The sequence below is a fragment of the Candoia aspera genome, chromosome 1 (assembly GCF_035149785.1).
Source record: "Candoia aspera isolate rCanAsp1 chromosome 1, rCanAsp1.hap2, whole genome shotgun sequence".
NCBI classification, from domain to species: Eukaryota; Metazoa; Chordata; class Lepidosauria; order Squamata; family Boidae; genus Candoia; species Candoia aspera.
The window spans coordinates 342,719,031-342,732,026 of record NC_086153.1 but is presented as its reverse complement, the minus strand read 5'-3'; the positions used below and the strand labels follow the sequence as shown (position 1 = coordinate 342,732,026).

The 12,996-nt window shown below is 53.4% G+C and overlaps 1 protein-coding gene across 2 annotated transcripts; it reads right to left on the bottom strand.

The window, feature by feature from the left end:
* Positions 1 to 770: 770 nt before the first annotated feature.
* Positions 771 to 12,259, bottom strand: CD320 (CD320 molecule). 2 transcript variants are annotated; one of them, XM_063291006.1, is made up of 4 exons: positions 6,255 to 7,087; positions 2,835 to 2,894; positions 2,246 to 2,391; positions 771 to 1,556 (listed from the first exon to the last, which is right to left on the bottom strand). In XM_063291006.1, exons 1-3 carry the CDS (start codon positions 6,775 to 6,777, stop codon positions 2,264 to 2,266), a joined length of 711 nt encoding a protein of 236 aa, XP_063147076.1. In that variant the 5' UTR covers positions 6,778 to 7,087; the 3' UTR covers positions 771 to 1,556; positions 2,246 to 2,263. The 2 variants fall into 2 exon arrangements, with proteins under 2 accessions (XP_063147076.1, XP_063147077.1); XM_063291007.1 differs by lacking the exon at positions 771 to 1,556 and adding an exon at positions 12,090 to 12,259 and having other exon boundaries at positions 1,985 to 2,391; positions 6,255 to 6,692.
* Between the last annotated feature and the right edge of the window lie 737 nt (positions 12,260 to 12,996).

Genomic DNA, 12,996 nt, shown 5'->3' with positions numbered 1-12,996 from the left:
TTCAGATTTTTTAAAATGTGATGTTTAAGGTGCCTCAAGACACTTCATATGCTCAAATAAGGTGATGGTTTTGTCTGGGCTCCCAAGCTAAGTGGGGCTGGATCTGATTAGTCCTTGGATGGGAGACCATCAGGACATCCCAGGGTGGCAGACTAGTTGGGACTCAAAAAAATCCCACAAAATAGCAGGATCAAATCATTTCCATACTGCTGCCAAGAAAACGGTGTGGATGTGTCCATATGGGAACAAGGAGCTGAGCTGGAGTAGGAGATTCTTAGTACACATTTGCAGCATTTGTGGTATGATAGCTTTAAATTCTATGTTTCACCTAACTAAGAGCTCTTGGAGACCCAAGGAGGACATGCGCACAGTGTCCTCAGCTGACCCAGCAACTCATACGTACAACCAATGCATGGCTTAAAATGGGAAGCTGAGGACATTCTCAGCAGAGGCAGCTGGGCCTGCCCTGAGCCTAGCTCCGAGGACGGGTGGCGGTGGGGGCGTGTTCAGGCACAGGGCTGCTTAGGGGGGTCGGCTCACACCCACGCAGGAGAGAAACTGGATGGACCCAGATCCCCTCCTGAAAGCTGGAAGGGGGACGGTACCCTCCTCTCAGAACCCGGGATCAGGAGGGAAAGACGTTCTTGCCAGGAGTGAAGATGAAAAGAGCGTGTCTGAAGCAAGGGGACGGGTGACGGGGGCACTGCTGTCCTCGACGGCTTTAACGAGCAGATGGAGATTCAAGGAGAACAAAAAACAGACCCACACAATTGTCCGGAAACACTTTTTAATGGTTCACATTCAGGAAGAGGGTCTGCCTCGGTGCTGCAGAAGCAGGGCCCCTGAGCTGGACTGGACAGGGTGGATGCTGGGGGTGGCCTTCCTCCACTAAAACAGGTGGGATTCTCACCTGCCACCGAATCTGGGGAAGCAACAGCCATGGCAATCCGGTGGCTGTCCCTGCAGGTGGCGACGCAATTGGCTTTGGCCACACCGACTGTGCCTGGGGTTCCTTCCGCCGGCCATCCCACACCCTGGTGGCCGAGAGTTCTTGTCCAACACACCCAGAGGCATCAGGCAGGGAAGCACCAATGGGAGGGAGTAGCAGCCACCCCCAGGAGCACCCTGAAAGGAAGGGGGAACCCCACAGGCAGAACCCTGGCTCGCTTCCTCGTGGACCCTCTCGGCCAGCCACGGGGGGCCTGACCGGAGGACGCAAAGCTGCTTTGCTTGGACAGGCTCCTCAAAGCCTGGTGTGGAGGCTTCTGCCGGTGGACATGTATGTGTGTGTCAGGCACAGCGCTGCTGCTGTCAAGGGACCGGCCCAAGCAGGCAGGAAGAGAGCCCCAGCTGCAGATTTCGCTTTACCCCGTTCTCCTGAAGACAGAGTGGCCCAGAGGCCATGCGGCTTTCAAGGGTCCAGGAAGCCTGTTCGGTCTCAGCTCCTTCAAGTCCCAGCATGGCTGCCGGCCTTTTAAGTCCAAGGACTGTGCCCAAGGGGCCCTGGGAGGACCAAGTGCCCGGGGCCAGAGCCCCCTGCACGAGGGAGCAACTTCCTGGAAGAAAGGAACACGAGAAGAGACAGCTGCCCAAAGGGAATGCAAAAAGGGTGTTCCCTCTTGCTGAAAAGAACACAAAAAGCAGAACCGGGAGAGCTTGCCTTTCCTCATGGGCTCCCCAGAAAGGAAAGAGCAGCAGTGCGGGGGGCGTGGGGGCGAGCTCTGCACACGAAGGGCCTTCCTTTGAGGAGCATGAAGGGCTGCCCCTGAGAATATGGAGAGAGGATGGAATATGGAAAGATGCTTTGCCACCTACGAAAGGAAAGATGGAAACTCAGCAAACCATCCGGGTCCTGCTTTCTGGAATGGCACCCCTGGAACAGCTGGCTGATGTGGCCCAGGGGAGAACTGGAACAATGCAAAGTTCCCCTAATGCACACTCCAAGGAAATACTGCTTTTAACATTCTATTTTACAGTATGTTTTTAACATACTGTTTTACATCCGTTCGTACCACACGTCCTTGAGATTATGAGGGGCAAGCTGAACATATTTTAAATAACAGCAGCAAACGAGAACGTAAAGAAAGGTTATTGGACCCCAAGCAACTGAAACTTTATAATTTAAACCAGGGGAAAAGCAGATACGGAAGACTGAAGGAGAATCGGGCTTTGCTGGGGTCTTTGTGCTGAAGCTTCTCAGGGAAGGAAGTCGAACTAAATACGTCAAATCAAATCTGGGGCTTACCTGACTGGGAGGCAAATCTCACGGATGGTCTTCCATGATGAGCTGCCTGAATGCTGCATTGGGGCAGGACTTTGTAAGGGGAAGCTTGGCTTTTGCAGAGACCCACACCGCTGTCGCTGCTGCAGCCACCACTGCGATCAGGAGTGCTGGAAGACAGAGGGCAGAGGGACAGGTGAGCCCCAAGGAGTAACTTCTGGACCTGGCCTTGCTTCTGGAACAGCCACGGTAGAGAGACGTTGGCCGACTCTTACAGTCTACCTTTTGGAGAGACCCAAAAAGCACAGTGACCCAGCACCCAACAGAACCGAAATGGCCTTCCGGTGTCACATGTTCGATGCCAAGCTGAGGGGAACGGATCAGTCCCTCACCGGGACAGCTCCTACCAGAGGCTGTTGGGCAACATCTAGCAAGTGCCACCATCAACCCTTGCCAAGCAAAGCACTGCCCGGGCCAAAAGTCACCAGCCCACTCATTTCTTGAGACCAGCTTCACCAGTACAGACCAGAACAGCGGCAACCAGCTGATTTCCCCACTAATTTTCATGATTCTGTTTGGGGTGGATCAAGATCACTTTGCCAGTATTACTCACCGACAATGGCAGTGATGGTCAAATGGTCCAATGCCAGAGTTTCTGGGGCAGCATTGTTGCCTGTAAAAAAAAAAACCAAAAACAGGTGTTAATATCCACACATGGTAAAAAAATAAAATGGAATTTCATTCTTTAGGATGGGGTTAAAGATGAATTGTTGAAAAAGCTGAAGCTACTCGCATAGAGATATACGTATTTAAGTATGCTGAGTTCATGAACTGTGTTGTCTTTTATTCTTTGCTTTTACTGTCCTTTTGTGATTGTGTAGACAATACATCTCAATCCCAAAACCACCCCAAGGGCAGAGCTTGCCCAGCCTCCTGGGGAAACTGCCAGGTCTTCAGTGCCTTACGCAAGGCTAACAGAGTCATAGCCATCCAGATCGCACGAACCTGCCAAGTCTCTCTGAATTGTGGCAGGATATAAACGTGACAAATCAGTTAATAAATATCTGCACGCATGTACGTATTTTATGTGCGTTTTGCCACTTGGGTGGGGAAACAGCTGACAGAAAATACTCAGAAATTATGTTGGGCAATGCAGTTCTTTTGTCTCAAAGCAAAATAAATTGACGTGGCATATTAAACACAAGACAGTCCAAAACATTCAGAGAAGAAATAATTAATGCTTGGGAAAAAATAGACGTTGTGATCCCTGGGAGACACAAGCAGCTTTGCAGAGTCTTGGGAAGGCACGGCAGAGGAGAGGGGTTGAAACCTTGAGAAATCAAGATATTATAAACCCCCCGAAGTGTTTTGCAGATAACAGATGATTGGCAAAGAGCTGGAAAAATAATTCAGGAAGCAAAACCACCCAGAGCATCAGGATGCAAAAGATGAAAAACAAGCTTGCTTAACTGAGGTATCTCAGGCAACAGACATCCTGGGAGGAACACAGATTGTTACACGCAGTTATTTATGGATTGAGGAGGTTTGGGGAAGTTAGACTAGCCCGGGACAGTTGGCCCAAACTGGAATTATTACGTAAGTTGGAGGGCAATAAATACCCAGAATCTACAAGGGAAGCACATTCCCTCTTGATTCTTTGTCTCAGGCAGACAGGCAGACAGCTGCCTCACTGAAAGGCCTTGCTCTGCCCCACTGCCCTGTAGTGGGGACTGGCCATCTATGGGGTTACCCAAACCTGGTGAAGTGACCCTTAGAACAGTCTTTCTCAAGCTTAGCAACATTAAGATGTCTGGACTTCAACTCCCAGAACAGCATAGCTGGCTGGGGAATTCTGGGAGTTGAAGTTCAGACATCTTAAAGTTGTAAGGTTGAGAAACACTGTTCTAAGGGTTAGATATTGCCTTAGATATTGGTTCTGATTCTATTAGAAGTTCAGTTTTTTAGCAAAGACACGTGTCTGAGAGAAGCCAGCCAGTGTATTTTAAACATCTCAGTGTAGGGCAGGGTTTCTCAACCAGGGTTCTGCAAGAGGTCACTAGGGGTTCCCTGAGAGATCACGATTTATTTTAAAAATTATTTCAAATTCAAGCCACTTCACATTACAGAGGTTTCATTCTTTATTTTCAGTTTAATAACACTGTTAATGCACACTTACAGGCCGCCCCATGAAACGAATATAATCATTTTGTGACTTCTACGTAACCTATATTTGAACCTGAATGGGCAGGGGTTCCCCAAGGCCTGGAAAATATTTCAAGGGTTCCTCCAGGGCCAAAAAGTTGAGAAAGGCTGGTACAGGGGGAAAGCTGTGTTAGTCTATGGTGGCAAAAACCTCAGAAGGAATTTAATAGCATCTTTTCCAACTCACAAATTTATTAAAAGGCAGAAGATTTTCGTGAGCTGCAGTCCACTTCCTTTTAATAAGAACTGTGAGTCAGAGAAGGTGCTACTAGAATTCGCCTGATTTTAAACATCTCAGGGTGTCCTAAAACTGTTACAATCATGGCTTGGCTAAAAGCAATACTTGGGAATTCTTTGAACAGGGCATGTTCAAAGATATGCACATGAGAACGTGTGGACACGGGGAATGAAAGCAAAGCACGTTTGCCAATTTGCACGTACGTGGGATAAGCAGCATTTTGCACAGCCCAGGGAGTAGGAAATAACAAGGCAAAGGAATTAAAGGTACTAGCGGGGGAAATGCCACCAAGTCCAATTTATACCAGCACCAGGCTAAATAAATGAATGACGTGGATTAAGTGTTGAAGGCATTAAGAATAAAGATACAGTGAATTAAAACTTTCCAATGAATCAGAAGCAGCAGAAGACAACAGAGAAAAGTGGGGGAAAGAGGAGGGGAGAGGAGGGGCTACAGGGTCAGGAATGTACAGGAAGTGTGCCGCAGTGACAGACACCTCTGGCTCAGACTGGCAAACTCTGGCCACGGAGCCTCGGGTGACTTTGGGCCAGACCTAATTTCTCTGCAGAGCAAGAGCTCTGAGGAGATCTGAAAATTCAGGGATACCATGCAGCAAACATTAGGTCTGAGCCTAATGTACTTCATTTTTTTTTTACGAGCATTCTTGAAATCATCCGCTGGAGCCTGATGCGAAAGATACGAAGTTGTAGAATGGAAGAATCGATTCTGAATTGGCACTGAACACAAGCAAATGCTCTGTTTTTATTCGTTTCAGCAATATAGCTGGAGGCAGGGTGGGCGCACATGGTTTATTCTTTGTGCTGCTACGGTTAAAACAACTGGGATTCAGTAACTTCTGCTGACTTCCTTCGGTTCCTCCCCCGCCCCGTGAAATCAGAGAGCAGCTCTACATCTACCTTCTGCCCACCTTGGCATAATCTGACTGGCACCACTGATCCTTTGCCCCACCCCCTCCAGAAAACACTGGAGGTGGGATCTTGATCTTCCACGTGCCAAGAACACAGCTGTTGTTCATATCCACCTTGCAAAGTGGTTGGGAGGAAATCACTGCAGAGGGTGGGATCCTCAAAGAACCTTCTAAACTTCTTTAATCTCTTTGAAGGATGCACAGGATAGAAATATGTGCAGGAGCAACAGTGGCAGCAACACAGACCCATCATGCTAATTCCTTTCAGGTTAAAAACAAGGCAGAGTGCAGAAAAAGGTGCAAAAAACATTGGTGGGAGGCACAGCCAAGGCCCAGTATTGTTCCAAGCACGCTCACACTCTTCTGTGCAAGGTGTATTTCTAATCTAGAGACTACCTTGCATCCCATCAATTAGGAGTTATAAACAGCAAATAATAATAATAAGCAGCATACAACAAAATACATAAAATAACCGAGAGGCAGTGAAACAATTTCAGGGAAGGGCACGCGAAAGGCAGCTTTAGCAATCAGAGACAAGGAGGGCAAACGTAGGTCTTTTTGGGTTGACTAAAAAACGAAGTTGCAATTAAAAGAAAGACCTGCGGCTATAAGAGCCAGCAGAATCCCTGTCTGGCACCCCAAAATCAGATCGCAACCCCGCCCACCTTTTGTGGTTGTTTGTGGAGTCACTGAAGTCTCTGGCCAATCTGCCCCGCAGCCCGCTTCATCGCCTCCATCTTGGCAGTCCGGATGGCCATCGCATTTAAACACCACGGGGAAGCACTCTGCCCCCGGGTGGCATCGGAATTCGTCATTTTCGCAGTCCTCCTCAAGCAGGGCCACCGGGGATCCACAGAGAAGCACTGACTCATCGGAGCCATCTGGGCAATCCTCATGGCCGTCGCAAAACCGCTCGAAGGGCAGGCAGGGCCCGCCGCCGCCACACCGACAGTCCTGATTCCTGCAGGAGACATTTCCCGGCTGACAGCCGTTCGTGGGGCTGCCATCCTGGCAGCCGGGCTTCCCGTTGTACCCCAGGCACAGCGGCACCTGGCCCCCCTCACGGCACTGGAAGCTCCCGAGAGGGCAGGACGGGGAGGACCCTGTAGGCATAAAGGAAGAGAGAAAGTCCGTGGGTGGTGGATGCTGAAAAGGAGGGGGAGGAATCGAAAGAACGGAAGGCTGCATCTGAGGTGCTGGGCGGGTGACGCGCAAGGATGGAAAGGGATGGAGAGATGAAGTGAATTCAGGTACGTTATCTACCTTTTTTCTTATCCCAGGCCTTTAATTCCAGTGACTCACTCTTTCTTGCTCCTTTCCGAACAAAGTTGCTCACCCAGGGAAAGAACAGAATGATGGGTCTGTGCAGGTGCCCTGCTTACTTATGGCCAAGCCGACCAGCAACTAAGCTCTCTGAACCATGCTGGCACTTTCTGCTGGTTTGGCAAAACACCCCATCAGCTCATTAAGAGAACCAGCTTCTGCGACTCTGACCCATGATCTGTACTGGGAAATAACGATTAACTAGCCACTGTTTATTTTAAGGGGCTAAATAAAATATGGAGTGCCAGTTTGGTGTAGGCACCAGGCTAGAAACCAGGAATTCTAGTCCTGCCTTGGGCACAAAGCCAGCTAGGTGACCTTGGGCCTGTCACCCTCTCTCAGCCCTGGGAATCGGACACAATTGAACGGATTTAAAAAAAAAGGTTTTGAGGACCAATCCAAATTGCAGTCAGAGTGTGATTTTTGTGTGACCTAAGAGAAGCTGTATTGCTGTTATTTGTTTATTTAAATAACTTATATGGCTGCCTATCTCACATAGTGATCCTAGGCAGCTTGCAACAACCAATAAAAACACAACAAGCCTTCCCACTATGGTAATGTGGTGTTTTCCTAAAAGAAGGTCCTGGGCTGGATCCTGGTTTCAAGCCATGATTGAGCTATGCAAAAGTCCAAGAACCCCAGAAACATCAGCAGCACACCAGGGGATGTTTAAACATGTTGGAGAAAAATCTGCAAGAAGGAACTTCTGAATTTATCTTCATCCCATTTACGACTTACATTTTCCTCTCCCTTCTCGCTTACCCTTCAGGATAAGGTTTGTTCTTTCCACTCCAGCAGGACACTAGAGCCTTTCAGTCCCCAAAATTTCTGACGGGTTTGCAAAGCACACAGTGACACCCCATGGGCAAGACCCCAAAGCAGAGAAAACGGTGCATTTATTTATTTATCAAATTTGTCACTGCCCATCTCCTCCGACCGGAGGGACTCTGGGCAGTTTACAGCACAGAATAAATATACAATAAGAACTCAAATAAAAACACAGTAAAATTCCAATAAAATCCCATTAAAAACCAAAACAATTTCTTAACTACCCCAGCTCATAAAATCCAGATGGCTGTGATCTCCTTCAGTCATTATGTAGGAGGGGCACTTCAAGGCACCAGCCAACCCCAAGTATGTCAATTCTCCTCCCTACCCCAAGCCTGGTGGCAGAGCCAGGTCTTCAGTTCCCTCCAGAAGGCCAGGAGCGATGGGGCTAATCTCACCTCCGGGGGCAGGATGTTCCAAAGGGCGGGCGCTACTGCCGAGAAGGCCCGCCTCCTGGAGCCCGCCAGAGGGAATTCTCTTATCGACGGGGTCCATAGCATGCCCTCTCTGCATGATCAGGTGTGACGGGCTGATGATACGGGGAAGAGGCGGTCCCTCAGGTAACCCGGTCCCATGCCGTGTAGGGCTTTAAAGGTGATGACCAACACCTTGAATTGGACCCGGAAGCAAACTGGTAACCCAGTGCAGCTCGCATAGTAGAGGTGGTATGTGCACCCTTCTAGGGGTGCCAAAAATAGCCCACGCGGCCGCATGCTGGACCAGCTGAAGCTTCCGGATACTCTTCAAGGGTAGCCCCACGTAGAGCACATTGCAGTAGTCTATATGGGAGATAACAAGGGCATGAGTGACCGTCCGAAGGGCTTCCCGATCCAGGAAAGGGCTTAACTGGTGCACAACACGAAGCTGTGCAAAGGCCCTTCTGGCCACGGCTGCCACCTGCTCTTCCAGCAGGAGCCGTGAGTCCACGAGGACCCCCAGGTTACGCACCGGGTCTGTCTGGGGCAGGGCAACCCCAACCAGAACTAAAGATGACAAAGTCCCGGATACGGAGGAACCCTTAACCCACAGCCACTCGGTCTTACCAGGGTTCAGCCGAAACCTGTTGTCCCCCATCCAGACCCCCACAGCCCCCAGGCACCGAGAGGGCAGTCACAGCATCACTTACCCCACCCGGGATGGAGATATACAATTGAGTATCATCGGCATATTGATGGTACCTCAACCGTGGTGCCGGATGATCTCGCCCAGCGGTTTCATGCAGATGTTGAATAGGAGAGGAGAGAGAACCGAGCCCTGCGGCACCCCACAAAGGAGAGGTCGAGGGCCGGATCTCTCCCCCCCATCACCACCGACTGGGACCGGCCCTGGAGGAAGGAGGTGAACCAGCACAAAACTACGCCGCCCACCCCCAACTCCCTGAGCCGCCCCAAAAGGATGCCATGGCCGATGGTATCGAAAGCCACTGAGAGGTCAAGAAGAGCCAGGATGGATGCGCTACCCCCATCCTGCTCCCGCCAGAGATCATCCATAAGTGTGACCAATGCGGTTTCTGTCCCATATCCGGGCCTGAATCCTGACTGAAAGGGGTCTAGATAATCCGTTTCCTCCAGAATCCTCTGGAGTTGTAATGCCACCACTTTCTCAACCACTTTTCCCAAAAAGGGGAGGTGGGAGACTGGAAGAAAATTGTCCAATACAGTAGGGTCCAGTGATGGTTTCTTGAGGAGGGGTTGTACCAGCGCCTCCTTAGAGACAGATGGAAACACCCCCTCCCTCAAGGATGTATTAACCATCGCCTGGACCCATCCATGTGTCACCTCCCAAGCTGCTTTCACCAGCCAGGAGGGACATGGGTCTAGGTGGCATTTACTGTCTGGAGGATCCTGTCCACTTCCTCAGGTCCAACAGGATCAAACTGTTCCCAGATAACATGGTAAGTACGATCCCTTGGTATCTCTACAGACCCTGCCTCACGCTTGGAGTCTAGCGTAGAGCGGATCCGAGCGATTTTGTCTTGCAGATGCTCTGAGAACTCCTCTGCACGGCCCTGCAGGTGGGTCACTGCACCCACCTTCCCCAAAAGAGATTGAGTGATTTTAAATAGGGCCGTTGGGCGGCAATAAGAGCGGAGAAGTATTGACGCTTCGCTGCTTTTATTGCCACCAGGTAGGCCTTAATAGCGGCTCTAACCAGTGTTCGGTCGGATTCAGTCTTTGTCTTCCTCCAGTGGCGCTTGAGACGTCTCTTAGTCCTCTTCAAAACCCTCAGCTCCTCCATAGACCATGGGGAGCATCGAGTGTGATAAGGCAAGAGAGGCCGTACAGGGGCGATCCTGTCCAAGGCTCTGGCCGCCTCCCTCTTCCAGGCAGCAGCCAAGGCCTCCGCTGGGCCGCGCAGCAGATCCCCGGGTATAACCCCCAGCTCCCTCTGAAACCCAGCCGGGTCCATCAGTCGCTGGGGCGGACCAATCGAATGGGCCCTGCCTCCCTGCGGAGGGGGGCGGCACGAGAGAATCTCATGGCCACCAGGGCGTGATCTGACCATGACAATGGGGACAGATCTAGCTCTCCCCTCAGGTCACATTGCCACTGCTCCGACAAGAAAACCAAGTCCAGGGTGAGGCCACTGTCTCGAGTTGGGTCATGCATCTGCCCGGAGCAGGAGCCTCAGCTGGATGGCCTCAAGGGACTCTTCCAATTCAGGGAAATAAAGTGGCAATACTTCCTGAGACGGTTTTGGTCAAGGGGCACCGGGCATGTAAAAGCTCCATGACAAAAGCAAATTACCTGCGCAGGAGTGAGGGCTTTTTGGGGGGTGGGATGGGGGGACCAACATATGTGGGCATTACAAAAATACTTAGAAATGCTGTGGGAGGAGGAATTCCACCCAAAAGCCAGACTCCAGGGTCTTGGAATATTGGCTGTTTCTAGCCCTTCAGCTGAATTCTTGGTTTTCCCGATATCTGCTCTGCATATTTTCATTTAGAAACAGCTGGTTACGGGCATCGTTTTCCCTGCCAGTTCACCCAGAAACAGGAGAGTCTGGCCCACCCGCCACAAAATCCTGCCTTGCTGCCCAACTAGGGGGGAGGAGGTGTTCCTGCGAGGGACAAGCACAGGCACTGGGAGTGTGTGCCAAGAAGACATATTCCCAACAGGGCCGCCCAAGGCGTGACGATCTGCCAGCTGCCCAGCTAAAGCCAGCAGGCCCCTCTCTTGGGCTGCAGGGACACAGGAAGGTGCCGGAGGCAAAGGATCACTTTGGTGACAGCCGCAAAGACATTCATTCATACTGCGCGGGAGCAGGCCATGGCAAACCAGCCTGTATTTTCATCAAGGAAACCACCCGAATAAAAACAAACAAGTGGGTCATCAGGCGCATCAACAGAGTTCTCCCTGGAGGCACCAATGGCCAGGCTCAAATTATCCCCTTCGGACATGTTATGCGCAGACCCCGCTCTCTGGAGGAGGCTCGGATGCTGGGACGGGTGGAAGGAAAGAGAAGAGGACGACGACCGGCAGCCGGGGGCGGACTCAGTTGCAGGGGCGATGGGGGCACCCATGGGAGACCTGAAGGACCAGGATGGGGACTGATCCTCCTGGAGACATCTACTCTTGCGGTTGCTAAGAGCCAACAATGACTTGATGATAATCAAATCAATCACGGGTTAAAAACCTGAAATCGGAAAGGCAGGCTAAGCTAATTTCTCCTCTGCTCGTATACATTGCACACAGGCCTGGTGGAGCTCATGGCTGTCCTGGCCAGGGATGATGGTTGCTGTAGCTGGAGAGCACTTAGATAAATGTGAACAAAGCCTCTGGGATACACCTCGCCTCTGTCCCTCTCCTCTTCCTCCCGTTTCTAAAGAGGAAGATGCTGGAGGTGGATGGTCACTTTAGGGACAAGGGCAACTGAGGGCATTACAATTATTACCAGCCGCAAGGGGGGTGGACTCAGCTGCAGGGGCCACGGGGGCACCGTGGGAGACCTGAAAGACCCGGTTGGGGACTGAGCCTTCTGGGAAAATCTCCCTCTGCGGTCGCTAGTCAAAAAAGACTTGAGGGAACATCAATCCATCCATCAATGCTGGCTAAACTTTGGCTGCTATGGCTTAACTTCTGACCAGGCTGGGGAGCGGGCTCAGCTCGAGGAAGGTTTGCCCCCCCGACCTTGGGGCGCGGGCATCGGCGCACGTGCGGCCGGCGGGGCGCGCAGAGCCACCCGGAGGGGGAGTGGCGGGGCGCGACGGCAGGGCAGCCAATCGGCGCCTGCCAGGGCGGGGCTTGGGATCGCGCGCGACCAATCGGCGGCTCGGGGCGTGACCCGGCGACCTGACTGAGCCATGTGCGGACGGTCCCCTCCCCTCCCTTCCCCCCCGGGGCGCTCACCGGCCTCCGAGGCGCGCGGCCCCCCCGCGGCGCTGAGCAGCAAGAGGAGGAGGAGGCGAAGGCGCGTCATGGCTCCGCAGCCGCCGCCTGCCCGACTGACGCCCGGCGCGCATCGAACCGGCCGAAGAAGGGGCGCGCCTGCGCCGGGGCGAGGAGGACGCGGAGGCCCCGCCTCCCTAGAGGCGCGTGCGCGGAATGGAACGCACGCTCGGCTGAGGGGGAGGGCGGGCAGCCGGCCGAAGGCGCGTGCGTGAAGCCGCTCGAGACAGGCCGCGGCACGCGCGGCGGTGCCCCGAAGGGCGCGGGGGCGCGTCGGTCCGGCCGCTAGACGAGCGGGGCCCTCCCCTCCCCTGCGGCCGGACGGCTCTCGCCAGCCGTGCCGCGCGCCGGGCGCCCGGTTGCCTCGGCCGGTCCTTCGCGCTGCTTCCCCGACGTGCGTGGGGGTTCGGGGCGGCTGCGCCTCGCCGGGTTAAGCGCTCGTCCGGCTGCAGCGGGGAGAGTCCGCGAAGGGCCGCCCCCGCCGCGCGCCCGGGACGAGCCCCCCCCTCCGGCTCCCTGCCGCGCAGGGCCAGCCCCCTCCCTCCATCCCCCTCCCTCCATCGGCCGGCCCAGCGGGCGAGCGGGCGAGCCCTCCCGGGCGGCGGCCGTGGACTCGGCGCCCGGCGCTGCCTGGGCCGCGGGAGGCTCGCGCTCCGGCCGCTGGTCGGGGAGTCCGGGAGGGCGACCCTGCCGCCCGCCGCGCCGGCTGCGCTCGGGGCAGTCTGCCGCGAAATGCCGGTGCCGCCGCTTTGGGCCTTGCGGCGGAAGATCAGGCGGCGGCCGGGAGCGGCTTTGCCGGCCACCCCGGGGGCCGGCTTTCGTGAGCGGCAGCTGCGGAGGCTTCTGCCGCGCGGTGAAAACGGTCAGT

Coding starts and splice junctions, on each gene's coding strand:
- CD320 (XM_063291006.1), bottom strand. CDS start 6,777: ATGCAGCCTTCCGTTCTTTCGATTCCTCCCCCTCCTTTTCAGCATCCA. Junction 2,895..6,254: donor TCCACAAACAACCACAAAAG/GTGGGCGGGGTT, acceptor TTTTTTTTACAG/GCAACAATGCTGCCCCAGAA. Junction 2,392..2,834: donor GACCATCACTGCCATTGTCG/GTGAGTAATACT, acceptor TCTGTCTTCCAG/CACTCCTGATCGCAGTGGTG.